This window comes from Falco rusticolus, chromosome 4 (genome assembly GCF_015220075.1).
Source record: "Falco rusticolus isolate bFalRus1 chromosome 4, bFalRus1.pri, whole genome shotgun sequence".
NCBI classification, from domain to species: domain Eukaryota; kingdom Metazoa; phylum Chordata; class Aves; order Falconiformes; family Falconidae; genus Falco; species Falco rusticolus.
The window spans coordinates 26,834,835-26,850,767 of record NC_051190.1 but is presented as its reverse complement, the minus strand read 5'-3'; the positions used below and the strand labels follow the sequence as shown (position 1 = coordinate 26,850,767).

General features: G+C 46.2%; 1 protein-coding gene across 6 annotated transcripts in view; it reads left to right on the top strand.

Annotated features, from left to right (window-relative positions):
- Window positions 1-15,933, top strand: part of LMF1 (lipase maturation factor 1) — a 218,295-nt gene that overhangs the window by 54,266 nt on the left and 148,096 nt on the right. For all 6 annotated transcript variants that reach the window (XR_005103683.1, XR_005103682.1, XM_037383668.1 and 3 more), the window contains one exon: window positions 6,555-6,703. Coding sequence is in view for 4 of the 6 variants with exons in the window: in XM_037383668.1 (XP_037239565.1) it covers window positions 6,555-6,703 (149 nt within the window). In the remaining 2 variants the exon portion in view is untranslated. The remainder of the gene's footprint in view (window positions 1-6,554; window positions 6,704-15,933) is intronic.

Genomic DNA, 15,933 nt, shown 5'->3' with positions numbered 1-15,933 from the left:
CCTGCCGCGGGGCTGGCCGGTGAGCCCGTTCCCTGGCGCTTGTCCTCAGCGGAGAGGAGAAGCCAGCATGTTTCAACAGGTGGTAGCTGAGACATCTGAAACTGCAGCGTGAAAGCCAAACCCAGTTGAAACTGGTGATCATTTTGCCATGGGTTTTAGTGTGGCCAGTATTTCACGCTGGAGATAAAAACTGGTATTTGTAGTTGGCTGGCAGGCGCAGTATTTTGACTTACTAGAGGACATGTTAGCAAGACACTTCACAACGATGCAGTTATTTTTAGGATATTTAGGAGCTTTGTTTTCCTTCGAGGAAGTTGCTGCTATGAATTATGAAAGTTGTAATTATTTATAGAGTGTTTTGATTTTAGAAAGAATAAAAAAGTAAGGAAAAAGCAGACACATTTATTCTCCATGGGTGGGTTTTTGTATGGTTTTGGGGGTTGTTTTGTTGTTTGGGTTTTTTTTTTTGGTTGGTTGGTTTTTTGAGATTTATCTTTCGTAGCTGGAAAAGAGGGCTAGGGTTTGACTGACTGTTCTCTTTTCAGACAGTATGTACTTATTAAAAGTATTGCTATGTCAGTACAGTTCTGAGCATTTTCTAATTTGCTGTGCGTTTCTGCAAGTGGGTGATGAGCACGGATGGCAGGGTGAAGGAGGAGACCCTGATGGGGAGGGTAGTAGGGGTGAGCGGTGGGCGCAGAGGCAAAGAGCAGCCCGGTACCCATGGGGATCGCACCCCAGGTAAACACCTAATTACTTGGGATGTTGCTTGCTGCTGGCAACAGGTCCGTTTGCATCGGTTGAACCACACATGGTGGTTGCAACGAGTGTTTGCAGGCTAAAGTCCTTGGTCGGAGTATCCTGTAGTCATCGGTGTAACCATACTATTTTCAACAGGTGTTTTAACGCTATAGCTAAAATTATATCATACTGAATTTCAGGGAGGTAGGGAGGAGAGGCTCAGGAGCAGTTAATCTAATTCCAGTGTAAGTCAGTCCGTATTGGGTATCTCCTTTGCTTTGGCTGCTGGGGCGTCTGACACACAATATTCATAAGGAGACAGCTGCACTGTCCGCTCCCGCGCCTCTGCCTGCTGGCTGCGCAGAGCTGTAAAATGCGTGTATATTGTAGAAGCATTTGTCTGTGCCATGCAAACGTGCCCTCTATACATTTTATGTATAGATACATATATACAAAGAGAGACGGTTTGCTGTTTCACCTTATCCCATGTTTTATGTAGGGAAATTAATAAAAATTAATTACCTGAGCTATTTCTACCATAGCTAGGTGTCGGGTTTGATTTTGATCAGGTGGTGTTGGGTTTTTTGTTTTTTTTTTCCAGAGGAAAATCAGATTAATTGAAAAGAAGAAACTTCACTCTCTCCGGACCTGACTATTTTGTATCTAGTATTTAGTTCTGAAGGCTTTCTACCCTTCTCTGCCTCGTTGCTTTCTCCCTGACTGTCCATGTAAACAGAAAACTGGTTTGGGATGCGGGCAGGCTGAAGGTGCAGTGTGCAGGGCTGGGTGGGAAGGGCTTGCACTGCCTTTCCCCTGTAGCTGTAGACAAGCTGCTGTAACCTGGCCGTTTTTTTCATCAGATATTTGATGGTAAATAATAAAGATGAAAATTGGAAACCTTAATAATATAATGCTATATAATCTATATTCCATTAGAAATTATACTCTCTATAGGGAGCCATAATGGGGCTGCTTTGAACTTTTCTGGAGATTGTTCATGCAAAATTGACTTTTTTTTTTTTAAATGTTAAGCACCAGTAATGTTTCCTACAGCACATCAGATGTTCCTGCCGATGTGTATGGTCTCTCTGCCGAAGGACTCGGTGAGACCGTGCGGTGCCAGCTTTTGCAGCTCTTCGTTTGAGCTGCAAATGGGTTTTGACTCAAGAGATCGCTTGAAGTTGAACTAAATTTCCTAGCTGAAAATTTAAACTTTTGGAGGGTTTATATAATTTTAAGGAAATAAAAAAACCCCAAACATTTGAAAACCCTAAAAGTGTGTGAGAAAGGTGGTTGGGGTTTTTTTGGGTTTGTTTTTGCTTGCTCCCCTTCCCTGTCTGTCTTGTCTCCTGACACGTCCTCTCCTTCTTCTCCTCCCCTGCCCCTGCAGAGACCTCTAGAAAATGCCAAACGATGGATTTTGCCACATCAAGTTTGGAGCATGTAAAAAACATTTGAAACGCGTGTGGGGCAAGTGCAGCCGCCATTGGCAGTTTATTTTATTTCATTTTTTTTTCCCAAAAAAGAAAAAAAAAAACCAACCCATGGCTCCCTCTCCGGCTGCGCGGGAGATAACAATGGGGCGCTTTGTGCCGCTCTGCAGCTGCTGAAATTTGACTAGATCCAACTGAAGAAAACAGGAGCAGGTGGGTCAACAACGTGACCCTTTCGTTCCCAGCAGTATCAGTGTGTGCTGGGAGCGGAGGGACCGGGTTGGAGGTGAGCCCCGAGATTTAGCCTGGGCACTAAGGATGTGTTGGTTGGCACTTTTGAGGATGGGAGCTGCCTTTCTGAGATAGCCTCGATGCCTCTGAATATCCTGGGGTTTGCTGCCATTTATAAAATGGGTTTCACTCCTGAATAGGATTGGGAAATGTTGCTGTATGTGATAAACTGCATCACGACGGGCAGGAGATCTTTGCTCTGGTACCAGTCCTTTAATTCCTGTATTGCCGCTGGTTTTGCAGTTTGCACGATGCTCCGTGGCTGCCAGGCAGATGCTTCTAAAGCTTCTGATGCCCAGCACCTGCCTTCCCCTCCCATGGCCTCAAAGTGGGGGACCATTTGATTCCCCCTGTAGGTCCACCCAGATCATGGAGATGACTTTCTTTGTGTTCATATTTTTGTTGTGCTAGAACTGCCCTAAAAAACATCGCAGGTGGGAATTTCTGCAGCTTGGAGGAGGGTTTGGTATGTGGTTCCCAGTATGTTTGGTGGAGATGGAGGGTGTGGTTGTGTTGGGCTCCTTTGCTGGGCACTGCCGCATCAGCAAGTACATCTGATCAATGCTGCCCACTTGATAGCAGGAAGAGGAGGATAAGGGTAGGGAGAAAAATACTGTTATTACTTAGCTGCATGGGTCAGCTAAGTACCAGTTGTTCCTAAGGGCTTCCATGCCAAGGTGTGATGACTTGGTTGATTCCTGATGGGTCTTACAGTGTCTTTTGGCTTTGTGAGCCTCAAAAGCAGTGTTAAAAGTTGGCAGTGCTCAAACTTCAGGAGTGTTCAGCAGGCACATGGTTACAGCCTCAAACCTGTCTTAAGCTTGCAAGGGATTTTGAGTGTGAGGCTTACAAGGGGTGGACGTGAACAACTGTTTGTAAGTCAGCAGTTTGAAACGCAAGGTTTCTGTTGACGGATCTTGTAATCTTGCTTTGTAATATCAATTTACAGTAAAGTGAATGTGAGATGGAGCAGAGCTCCCCCTTTTTACACTGTACTGTGGATGCAGTTGTGGTGTTGAGCAACATGTTTGCATCCTTGAAAGTCTTGATGATTTGGCTGTAATTTTTAGTAGAAAACATAACACACGTAGCATCTTGGGTAATCCTGCCATCACAAGTACTTGCATTGCTTATGGAGTAGCATCAAGCAGTACTTTGTTTGCACATGATGAAGCCTGTAAGAGGAATAGCGTGATACAGTCAGGATGAGCCTGTGCTGAATGGGGAGGGGGAGAGCAGTGCAGCTCTGGCCATGGGTCGGGGAGCTGGGGGGCTGCTGCAGGGAAGGGTCCAGGGTGAGAGGCTGCTGGGGGGAACGATGGGTGGAGGCTGGAGAGAAGCTGCCCCTGCCGAGGGCAGCAAATGTGACTGTTGGGGTGATGTGTGCTAGTGCAGAAAATTGATCTGCATGACCACATTACCAGCTGTGGAGATGCAGTCCATCAGGAAGAGGCTTGTTAATTAATCAGAGGCTCTCCGTGCATATCTGCATCTTAAACTTGGTTTTTCGCAGGAACTTGCTGTGATCTACTGCAAAGGTCAGTAGACAACTTGGACTGGCAGCGGGTGCAGAGCAGCCAGAGCAGGACAGGATTTAACCACAAGCCGAGGAGGTTTAGACGGAGACTTGTAAAACGGTGCTGTGACCGTAGTTTGTCCTTGGCTGCACTTCCAGTTAAACCCTGTTTGGTGCCGGCTTAGCTGCACCCGCTGCCAGTCCAAGTTGTCAGCAGCGGGTAATTTAAGAGGTTTCTCCCAACAGCTGGCAGCACTGTTTGCTCCGGTGCTCCCTCCCGCCGCGGTGCTGAGCTGTCCCCCTCGCTGGCACCGTTCGCCTCGGATTATGCTGTTGGACTCACAGCCGGGTGGTGGTGGTGCCAGGATTCAAACTTGTCGCTTTGGAACAAGAAGCACAGGTGCAGGCTGAACTCATGATCCTTGGAGGCCAGCACATACCGGGAAAGCTTCGACTTCGCTTCGGACACACGCGCGCTCATGCACGCGGCCCGGCGAGCTGGTTGTGTGCTCGTATAGCCCATTTCACGCACAAGAAACGTGTCACCCGGGATTGCACGATCCTTTCATGCCACTTCCCTCTATGCACACAAACATCTCCCTAGGTGTTTGGTTTAAAAACAACTTTAAAAAATTGCCACTGTCTCATGCACGGTGGGAGGCGATGCTGCTCTGGAAGGGACATGCATACGTAGGGATTGCAAAGCCGTTTGGGGGTCTAGAAGCATCCGCCTTCCTGCTCAGCCATCCAGCGTGCATCCTATATGTCTGCAGGGAAACACAGTGATTAACATATGAAAACGCTGATAACAGTGGGATTCTTGTGCAGGCAGAAATGAAGGAGATATACTACCATTTTGGTGCCAGTTAGACCCATAACTGCTATTTGTGGCTGGGTTTAGTAACAATTAACCTTTCACATTTTGCATTAGCCATTGCTTTCCTGGTGCAGCTGCTTTTATAACAATATACTTCGCTTGTCCACTCAAAAGTGCTAATTTTGGCAGTTGGGTTATCTGTTCTAGAAACCACAGGATGTATGGAGGGAGAGTGGGTATTTTTTAATAGTTGTTTGATGTAAAATAATCTTTTTGAGAAAAGAAACAACATTTTGATTTAAGGGACTTTGTGCATATTAAGGTTAAAAAAAGGAGATTGCATGACTGCTGCTTAAAGTATTTTAAAGCAGGTTCAACATAGTCTTGCTTGTGTGACAGTCAAATTGCAGCTTTGAAAAATCTCAACCTGGTGCACAATCAGGTGTCTTAGACTGGAGCTGGAAGAAATTAATTCCTTTGGTAGGTGTTTCCCTGCCTGTTTGGTGAAGGGAGGTGTTATGGACCGCACGTTGTTGCTGCCATTTGGAAGCTGGTAAAGCACCTGGGGGGCTCTTGGGAAAAGGAACATGGCTACAAGGGACCTGTGGGCACTATCTGGTTTAATTTATGTAGCCATGTAGATGGGAATACCAGCATCTTAAATAGCTCCAAAGAGGTTGCTGAGTTTTCAGGAATTGTCCCCACTAGTGTGCCATTTAGTGTCTTTTTTTTTTTATGGCTTCAGAGTGCAATTGTATTGTGCAGAAATATTTGAAAATTAGAGTGTGTAATTGGAGGTAGGATAAAGTAGGAGTAATTTGGTTTTGGCATCAGTCTGTTGTTCCTTAAAAACATAGTGGAGGTTGGACTTCACCTGTCAAAACAGAACTGCTGTGTTCTGGCTCTTCTGGAATAATAATTTCAATATTTATACAATATGCTGCGCTGGAAAAAGAAAATGTAAAATGTAGATTTGAATGAAGTATGTTATAATCTGCCTTCTCCAAAGTGTCCAGTATTGCAGGTAACAGGTTCGCTGTGTGGTTTCAAGGCTGTGCTTTCATCTCACTCTACTGGTATTCAATCTAGAGTAATTTTGCTAAATCCTGCAGTGTGTAAAACTGGCTTGATGGGTGATTTGGACTTTTTTCACTATGATTTTTCTTTGCAATTTAAAATTCAAAGCTTCTCATTGTACGTTAATATTGATGATGAATAAGACTTAATGTGATTTTAATAATTTCCTGTTGAAGATAAAGACTGCCTCATTTGGGCACCAATCCAGTAGTCAGTGGGACTGTTGGCAGTGGCTCAGTCAGTCCATGATTGCAGGAATCACAGCGGCACCAATCGGTTGTGTGCCTGGGTCACCTTGCCAATTCCCAGGGCAGTTAACTCTGCTTCATAGAAGTTCTTGTATTTTCTTTTGCTTTGTGTTGCATAAAATAACCATGTAAACAACAGAAGTGTCCGTGTGTGTGGTTGGAGAACACCACAACCCAATGCACCACATGCAGTTGCACATCATTCATACTGGAGCTCAAAGTGTGACCTCCCAGTGTGTGTGATGGGTGTATGAGGACAGAGTTTGGAACCTGAGTTTCCCCAAGTTAAACTTAAAAAGCATTACAAGTTGTTGGTGGTTTGTTTTGGTTTTTTTTTTTCTTCTTGGGTGTTTAAAATTTGTGAAAGCATAACTTACAGGACTTATACAATAACCATTTTCTTTTTCATTTCTGACATGCTGGCACTACAGGATGGGAATCACAGCTCCTGGAAACAGGGTTCCTGGGGATATTCCTCTGCCCACTGTGGACCCTCTCCCGCCTGCCCCAGCACACTCCTCCTTCCAGCATCATCATCTGGGGCTTTCGGTGGCTGATTTTCAGGATCATGCTTGGAGCGGTAAGTGGGACTTCATGTTTTTGCTTTTTTGAGGTGTCAGCAAATGGAGTGTCTCATCCTAACAGAAAACCTACCCCTGGTCCAATACTTTGGTGTCCTCTGGTTTAGGATTTTTTCTTGTTACAAGGAAGAAGCATGTAGTAGGAAATGCTTCATCCTCTGGTTCACAGAATCTTTCAACTATTAGTGTTTATTTTAAGGAGGACAAACACAGGAGTAAGAATACCTGTGCTGATATGTTGGTGCTGCTGGTGTGATTGGCTCTTGAAAAGGAATAAAAGTGAAGTTTGAGACTTGGGCATTGTGGCTCTTTGATAAGATGGTTGGGAGTCCAGTGGGTACTTCCCAGGAGCTTTGCCCTGAGTTATTTTTTCTTTGTGCGTGCTTTACTGTAATGTCACTCTGTGCTCCGTGTTTTCAGAGGAAACAATTGCTGCATTACTGTCTCTGTGCCAGTGGAAATTCCCAAGCGGCTTGTAAAAGAATCCATCAGGAGCTGACACATCCTTGTTAAAATAAAGGTGTGGCAGGGGCATTATCCCGTCATCTCAGTATGCATTTTGGACATTTCAAAATATCCCAAAACTTTAAGCTAAGGGTTATCACTGTAGAAAGAGATTGCAGGCAGGTGGGACATTCCTGTGTCCATTTGCTCTAAAGTCCTACTGTCACCCCAGCTCTTAAAGTGCTTGAATCTGTAGTCAAGCTCTTAAAAAATAAATGAAAGGCAAACTTTTTTGTGTTAGCCTTAGTGTTTGCTACTTTCAAGACAACTTTGTTAGAGGCAGATATGTTATTGCAGTAGATATTCTTGGAAAACGTGTGCTGTACGCTTGTTGCATCAAAGAGAAAATTTTGCTTTTTTGCACGTGTTGTGCAAGTGTATTTCAAAACCCACTCTTTGATGTTGTGTTAATTAGCTATGGTGTAGCATTGCCAAATTTTGCTCAGCTTCCTAAAGCTGCAGTTCTTGCTCATTATTAATTCCTGCAATTCTTGCTCATTATTAATGAAATAGATCTGAACCTGCTGCAGGGCAATACTGATGGATAAAATTGCTCCTGAAGGTCCGCTCCAGCCCAGCTTTCTATGACCCCATACAATATCTGCATGTGTAGATAATCCCATAGATTTTAATGCAACTGCTGGTTGAAAATATTCTATAAGGGTTTATTGTAGATGTGACGCTTAGGGGCATGGTTTAGTGGGGACTTGGTAGTCCTGGGTTAATGGTTGGACTATCTGAAGATCTTAAAGGTCTTTCCCAACCTAAGTGATTCTGATTCTGTGAGACAAAGTCACCTTCGTAATGCTTTTAAAATGCTGTAAGGTTTTTGGTTGGAGTTCAGGTGGGCGGTACATTCTGCCATACCCTGGGATGGAGGCGACTGGATGCATCTGTAATTGCAACTTTAAATTACAGAAATCCAGTCTTTTAGGATGCCTGACTTCTGTGGAGAGAAGGTCTTGTTTGACACTGCCAGCAGGAGATGGAGCTAATGGGAAGATCCATGGTGGGCTGAACACAAAATGTCAGGAGCCTCATGGCAAACAAGCTGTTGTGGTTAGGTAGGTAGATGCAAAATTACTCGGGCTCTTGTGATCTGTTTTCATGGAGGCTTTTCCTGGGACAGCTGGGAAGTTGCAATTAGAAAAAAAGCTGGAATGGTTCTCTCCCAGGTTTGACTGTTAAACCACAACAAGTTCTTAGCAAAACAGCTGGTAGGAAAGGAATGGAAATGGGAGTGTCTGTGGAGCTTGGTGCTCTTTATGGGAAAATGGTGCTGGAAGGGAAATGTGGTAGCCAGGTGAAGTACAGCGTATGGGTTTAGGAGAGAATAAAGGAAGATAATCCCTAAAAATGGCCTGCCTTAAACCAACTAAGGCAGCTTGTAAATCTGTGCACGGGTTCTGCTGCAGTATCAGGAGTCCGTACCTGGAGAAGCAGCGGGGGTGCTGCAGGGCTGGCACCATCGTGCTGCACGGGGCACTGTCCCGGTAGTGTCAGGGCTGGGCTGTGCTGGCGCTTGCTGCTGGCTGTCCCTTTGGTGCCAGCTGGCCTGTTGGCTTGCTGCTGGTGTTATGCAGAGCTCCTTGGGGGCAATCATTTGCAGTCCACGTGAAGATCACAGATGATGAGATGTGGGTCTCCATGCAGCTGATGCAACAGGTATGAAGGGTACGTTGTTGGTCAAATGAGAACAGTTTGTTGAAACTTTTTTTGGATGAGAAGCTAAGAGTGGTTTCGGTATTAAATTTTTGCCATTAAATTTTTGTGAGAAAGTGCCTGTTGTTCTTGATGCCATCTGGTTTCTCGTTTGGACATCACGCTGACTTGATTAAAATTGAGATCCTTCAGAGTTGGCTGGAGAAGGTGCCATTCACATCTCAAGCTGGCTGGAGCTGCATGTCCTCAAGCCATGGGATGGCTGTGGGGAGGTCACAGGCTCGAGGGCAGCTGCTCTCCACCTGAGGAAGGATTTCTAACAAGTTTAAAGCAGCGCTTAAAACTTAACACGCTAGCCACTTTGAGGCATGGTTTTTACAGTAGTTTTCAAGTGTCTTAAGGAATTGTTTAGGGAACACAGTTGAAGGTCGCTAACCTGCCAGAAATATCCATCTATGTTTTTTACAAATTAAATTTCCTGTCCTCTCCTTTAAGCACAGAATGATAAGCACTTTAGTAGCTGGCCTGTGTGGTTTCTTCATTATATTTTTGAGGGCAGCAAAGGTCTGAAGTTGTTAAAGATTTGTGATTGCAGTAGCACAGCACTGGCTGGCCTTTAACGACAATCATGAGGACTCGTGGGGGTGACCCGAGGGGTCCCAGTCCCTGCAGGACCCCTGTGCAGTGATTCAAGAGGATCTGAGAGCGTTTCCTGCCTTGCTGGATTAGATCCTGTGAGGTGACCTGTTAATCCTCTGACCTCGTGAAGTCCAAGAAGCAGGTTACTTTCAACAGTAGATAGACTTTGCTCTGCCTGCAGGGCTTGCGGGGAGCATGGTTGGGGGCATGTGTGTGTGTTTTTTTGGGGTGGGTTGGTTTGGTTTTGGGAGCCTCATTGTGAGTGTATTATTTGGGCCATTTATCACTGATGTCATTTTCACTGAATGTCGGTGTAGCCCCTTCATCCCTGATGGATGGAGGCTGATTCCTGCAGTCTTGATGCTTCTCAGCTTCTGAAATGCTTCGTCTCAGTCGTGATGTTGATTATAGAAAGAATTGACAATCCGTGACACTAAGTGCAGGGAAATGCAGCTAAATTTCTTAACAAGTGACATGATCACCAAGTTTGCATCCTGCTTTCCTTTTAAAGGGGAGTTTGGCTGAGCTTTGCCTTGTTCCTCCTAACTTGTAATATATACTCTGAATTATGGGACAGCTTGGGTATAAAGGAAAATCATGCTCACCAGACATCTTTGTTACTGTTATCTCTGTGCTGCTTCTTGGTTTTATCAGGAGAGTAATAATTCTCCCATTATTTTAGGAAGAGCCCTCTGCAGAAGAGATGCTGCCCCTCGAGTCCCTTGTCTGTCTGGGTCACTGGTACATAAGTAACAGCCATAGGAGAGGAAAACATGGAAAGGTCATTAAAGGGGGATCTATACAAGCAAGTGGAAATCAGTGATTGATGGTATCTTTAACATTTTGGGGCCCAAACACGTGTACATTTCCTTCTTGGCTGGGGTAATGACGCTTGCAGGCACAGGGAAGCGAGTTTGTGTGAAACCGAAGTATCTCCTGCAGTGCAGGTGCACCTGCTCACAGCCCATCTTTGATTTCTTCCCTAATCTGGGCAGGAGCTGAAGCACGTGCACAACCGTGGACTGAAGGAAGTTTTTCCCAGGGGTGGGTTGGCAATGATTCTATCTTACACGGAGAGGAAGTTTGTCATTCCCGCATGGTTTGCCGAGGACTCTCCTAGCTGGTTGGGGTAAGGCTTTCCTTGGAAAATGCCATCCTCCAAGCAAACAGCGTTCCATTGGGTCAGCTTGGGTTTTCTCACCTTGTGCTGGACTTTAGGTGGGCAGTGTCTTGTGGGGTCTGAAACGCACCTTCAATGGGCAAGCTTGTCTCTCTTTTGCAATGTGATGGCTCCCAGTGAGGACTTCAGGTTCTTACCCCAGAGCTCTCCTGTTGCCTGCAGGCAGTTTCTGTATCACAAACAGAACATGGGGGTCGATTTCACTTGTCAGCCCTCCTTTTTTTTTTTTTCCATTCAGTGTAACATATTTGGGAGAGCTCTAGCAACCAGAGACTTTGCAATGAAGTCCTGGGAATTCCTACCAAAATGAATGCTGATGTGCCCATACCCGTTGTAGCCCCTCTTGTATCAGCCTGTGAAGGAACAGAAGATAAAGCCCGGTAAAGATGCTGGATGCAAAATAAATCTGACACTAAAGAAGGGAGGCTGGACTTAAAAGATGTTGTTTCCTAACTCAAATTAGCATGGTTGTTGCTATCCATCTTTCCAGAGCACATGAACAATCATCTCGAAAGCTTCCCATACCCTGTCACCCCACAGGCTTGTTTACAGCCTCCTCATTTAGAAGTGCTGGAGCAGCAATATGTCTTTATACTTTCTGCCACATAAACTGTGGAAGTCCACAGAGCTGGTGGAAGATGTCTTAAGCGGCACATGAAGCTCACCGATGTACTGGGCTCCCCTGCTTTGCTGCTGCCTTTTCTTTTGTGTCTTGCTGTTTATCTCTCTCCTGCTTAGGAGGTGAATATTGCTCTTGACACTCAGCAGCATCCCCAGCATGCTCCTGCTTCCTCCTCTCTTAGTCTTAACCAGGTGTTTTCTCCTGAAGCATGTGAGCACTGTCGTCCAGCTCCGGACCGCTGTAAGGGAGTGTTGCAGTTTCCTGGCTAATTCTGCCCCCTCAAAATCATGTCCAGATCTTGCTTTAAAGTACATGCCTTCCCTGGGGGCTGGCTGGGTTTGTTTAGGGGAGATACAGCATACGAGAAATAAAATATTCCCGGAGGCGAGGAGCACAGGCAGGCTCTGCTTCTGGCGTTTGATTGGCAGCAAGTGCTGGGCTGATCTTAAATATTGCTGACTCTTTAAAAGGTGTAATTATGTGATTCAATCTATATGTTTGATGTTCCTAATAATCCATTAGTGCAGGATGTAAAGACGGATGCTTCTTAGGAACATGCAGAGGCAACAGAATAGCAGTCCCTTTGTGTGAGCAAGCAGCTTGTTAGGAAATAAGCGATGCAAACAGACATTTACAGGGCTGATTTGCCTCAGAAGCGCTCAATGACTTAATGTCTTTGCCGTCTTGCTTGCAACTCTGTCACTCTGATTTCTTGAAGCTTGGAAGGTGCAAAGTGATGTTTTGTGTTTCCACAAGGATCAAGAGGTGGGTAAGCAAAGGTGGGTGCTCAGCCCATTAACCAAACCGCGGTGACTTGCCGAAAGGAGCAGACCATGCTGTCAGGAAGGTGCTTTGCTCGGCAGTGTTGCCTGGTGGTAATTAGGTGTTTTGACATCTGCAGATACTTGGGGAGTCATCTAAGGCACGACGCTGCGCTCTCAAAGCCTCGACCCTTTCTCAAGTGTGTGTGTATATTATATATATAATATATATATATATATTTCAGCAGTGGAGTTTGTTTTTTAGCTGCTCTGTTCCCTGTAGAGCTGTTGTTGGACTTGGTGCATTTGATGGGTTTGAGGGTGGTGGGGCTGTCTGCACACTGCTGGTCCAGCTCCCTGGTCTGGATTGGCCTCTTCTCCGAGCCCCTCACTGCAGGCTGGGGGTCTGGAGGGGCTCCTGGCAGGATTTAGTCAAACACCAGATTTTTATAATCACTTGATCCCCAGTACTGGGACTCATTGGAGGAGTAGCTATGCTTCCTCAGTTCAGTGGAGCGCCATCTCCCCTGCACCTTGTGGCTTTTCAAAGCCAAGTCACATTCGTGCTCTGGCTGGGCTGTTGGGGGAGCTTCTGGTTTAGTTCCCAGGGCTGTGATCATATGCTGTGCTAGGTGAGGCTGTGGCCTTTACCTCCGAGATGGGCAAGTTCCCTGTGGTGCTTTTGTGGTTTTTTTTTTCTGATAGGCAGCAGCGTTGCTGATGAGCTCTTCTTTACCAGAAAACGTAATTTGTGGCTGGTACCCCATTCCACAAATGCTAGTCCTATTCTCTTTTTTTTTTTTTTTTTTTTTTTTTTTTTTTTTTTTTTGCAAAAGACTGGAAAGTAAGTGACAATTTTGGCAAGTTCATGTATTCACTGCAGTTACCTGCTGCAGGTGAGAACCATGTGCTTGGAGAATCCAAATACCTGCCCTGCTTGTGCTGGGGTGAGCTGGGGAGTAGCTGTGAGCTGATGAATTGCTAACACTGTGCTGCTGAAACTTTGTAGTACCTCTTAGGATCCTGAAAGTCATTAGTGATTGCATATGCAAACCATAAAATATAGTTTCTGTTTCTTCATTAGTTGAGTGTTCAAGAAACATTGCATGCATGCTTGCTCAGAAATGTGAGAATTTGATTTTTGTCGGCACCTGTGTGCATAACTATAGTAACACTGATAAAACTTAGTAACTGAAAAAACACGTGTAAAGGGATAGGGGTAGAGGAATGTGATTTAACTAGATTTTGGGAAGAACCTGCAGCAAGGTTCATCCTTGAGCCCCCAGCAGCCAGCCTCGGTGGGTGAGGGGTTGCAGTGCTGGGTGTTGGGAGCATCTCCTGATATCTCTGCCCTGGGGTCTTGTGTTATGTGAGCTTTGACACCCCCTGTCCAGCTTGCAGTGGGATGCCACGCTGCCTCAGGCTGCAGCTTGGTGTGCATCGAGCTGAGCTGTGACTTGCAAAGGCTGATGCTTTTGAACATTGACATGACTTTCATGATTTCATCACTGGTTTTGGGTTGCCTCTGCTCATTACACGTGGCTCCTCCAGTCTCATACTAGAGGGTTTTTTTGTCAAGAGGCAGTTAAATGTAGGGCTGTTTCCTCATATCAGCACATCTTTCTGTTGATAAAGCAGATATAAACAGGGTGTGTAACGAGTTCATATCTAACTCTTGACATAGTATCGCCTCTTCCACCTGGATATGGTGAAGTATGGTGGGAATGATTGGACAGGTCAAAGACTTACCAGGTCAAAAAGCAAAGCAACCAAAGAACCCCCTATAAAACCTGCCCCACTGCTGGGGACAGAAAATATGACTTAGGGACTGGGATGGGGAAACAGGTCCCAAGCTGAGCCAGAGGTTGAGGAAGAAACTGGGATGAGCTGTGGGAGCCCTGTCTGGCGGAGTATGCCATGCCCGTCCCAGCGAGGTGCTGGGGCTCCTTCCTGCTTGAGCGGGTTCATCGAGCGCAGAGCTGCTAAAATTGTGCGCAGCCGAGTTCAGGCCTGTCCAGCTCCATGCCAAGATCTGTCTTCGCATCATTACATCTTTGGCTTCACTGAAGAGAGCGTTAAACAGTGGGCAGCTTTGCATGGAGGAGACAGGAGTGGTTTTTACGGGGGTGCGTGATGGTGTTTGCACGTGTGCCGTCCCTCCTGCCCCACGTTATTTCAGGTTTGGAGATATTCAAAGTATGCCTGTAGGTTTTGAACAAGTGTGTATCAGCCGTGCAAGCCTGGATTGCTGCCGCAGATGAAGCTAGCGATGAAGGTTGTGCAACGGAACTCTGCCTGGAAGCGTGAGCTGCTGCTGTTTTACTGTAGCTCTTTGTGGCTACAATGGTGCAGCTGGCACTCGGAGGGCTGGTGCTAAAAGCAGCTTGGAAATGTCGTTATCTGTTTATGGCTGGTATCACTCCTGTAAAACATGAGGCACATGAAATGCCTTTAGGTCAGGTTGGTCTTCAGGCCAACGAGAAGCAAGAGTTGAGATTGAGTTTTCTTGCACCAGAGCAAATGCGCGTGTCGGCTGCTTGCACGTGGCAGATGGCCACGATGCTGTTGGTGTGAGTGGTCCCTCTGGAAGTGCCCAACAGTGATGGTGTGCTGCAATTTATGTGGCTTTTCATCATCTCCATTTAAAGCTGTCTCCTGTGCCTCTTCCCTCTCTGCCTTTCTCTTTGTGGGGCACAAACGTGGAGCCTGGCAGTTCTCTGTATTACACAGAGCTGAAGGCTGGTGGTTGCTGTGTTAATAATACAGATCCCATCCCAACACGTACTTTGAGCCAGGGACATGGCAGTGGGAATATTGGTAGTCAAGAAAGTTAAATGCCTCGAGATTCCCACTCTTTTGTTCTTGCACACTTGATGCATTCTTGTTTCATGGCAGCAGAGCCATGGTCTGGGAGCAGCTAGGTACTGGGATTTGCCTGCTGTGGTCCAGGGCTCTTGGGTGCTCTTGCTCAGGGAGCGGAGCCAGTGTCGCTGGCATGGGGTGTCTCAAGACCTGGTCAACAATGAAAGGAAAACGCTTTTAGTGTGTCCTGTAGCAAATGGAGAACTGACATGTGTAGAGGAATGAAGCTGGGTTAATTAGCGTTGATAACATACAGCTGTGGGTTGGCTTCAGGGGCGGTGGGTTGGCCGATGTAGCTAAGGTGCAGCTGTGGCTGGTTCTGTTAAGGGTTGAGAACCAATGAAGGGGGAGCAGCTGAGGAAGAAGCAGAGAGGGGAAGAAGCAAGAGAAGAGAGAGTGGGCCCTGGATGAGGTGAGATGAGGAGAAGGCAGCAGAGGGACTGGCATGAAGAGTGTGTTGGTATGAGGTGGTAAAAGGCCTTGTTGCAGCTTGATAGTTTGGAGAATGCTGTGACAGACATGCACTTCCCTGTTGTTCCCTGGGTTTTGGGTCGTGGACCCACTGTGAGGGACAGGACCCATCAGTGCCCCTCTGCTTGTGGGCAGTACCATGCGCCTTGGAAGTCACCTCCAGAGCTTCTCTCCACCTGCCTCTCCCACATCTCTTCTTTGGGTCCTTTTCCCATTGCTGTAACCAGGTGGAGATGCTGGTGCTGTGCGAGCAGTGGTGCTGTACGGTCACATATATATGGGTGAGCCAGTGCACATGCATCATGGCTTGTTTTGGTTGCTGATGGAGAACTGGTTGTTTTCTCAGGGGGTTCCAATAAGCATTTTACTTTGCACCAGGATGGGTTGGCAGTGCCCTGTTAGCAGAGAGCAGGAGCACTGCTGAGACATGTACGTTAGTCAAAGGACCCACTCTGTACAAATAATTATCACTACTGGAGATGCAGCAAGGAGGTGGGGAGGATTCAAGTGCTGGTAGTGTTACAGTAT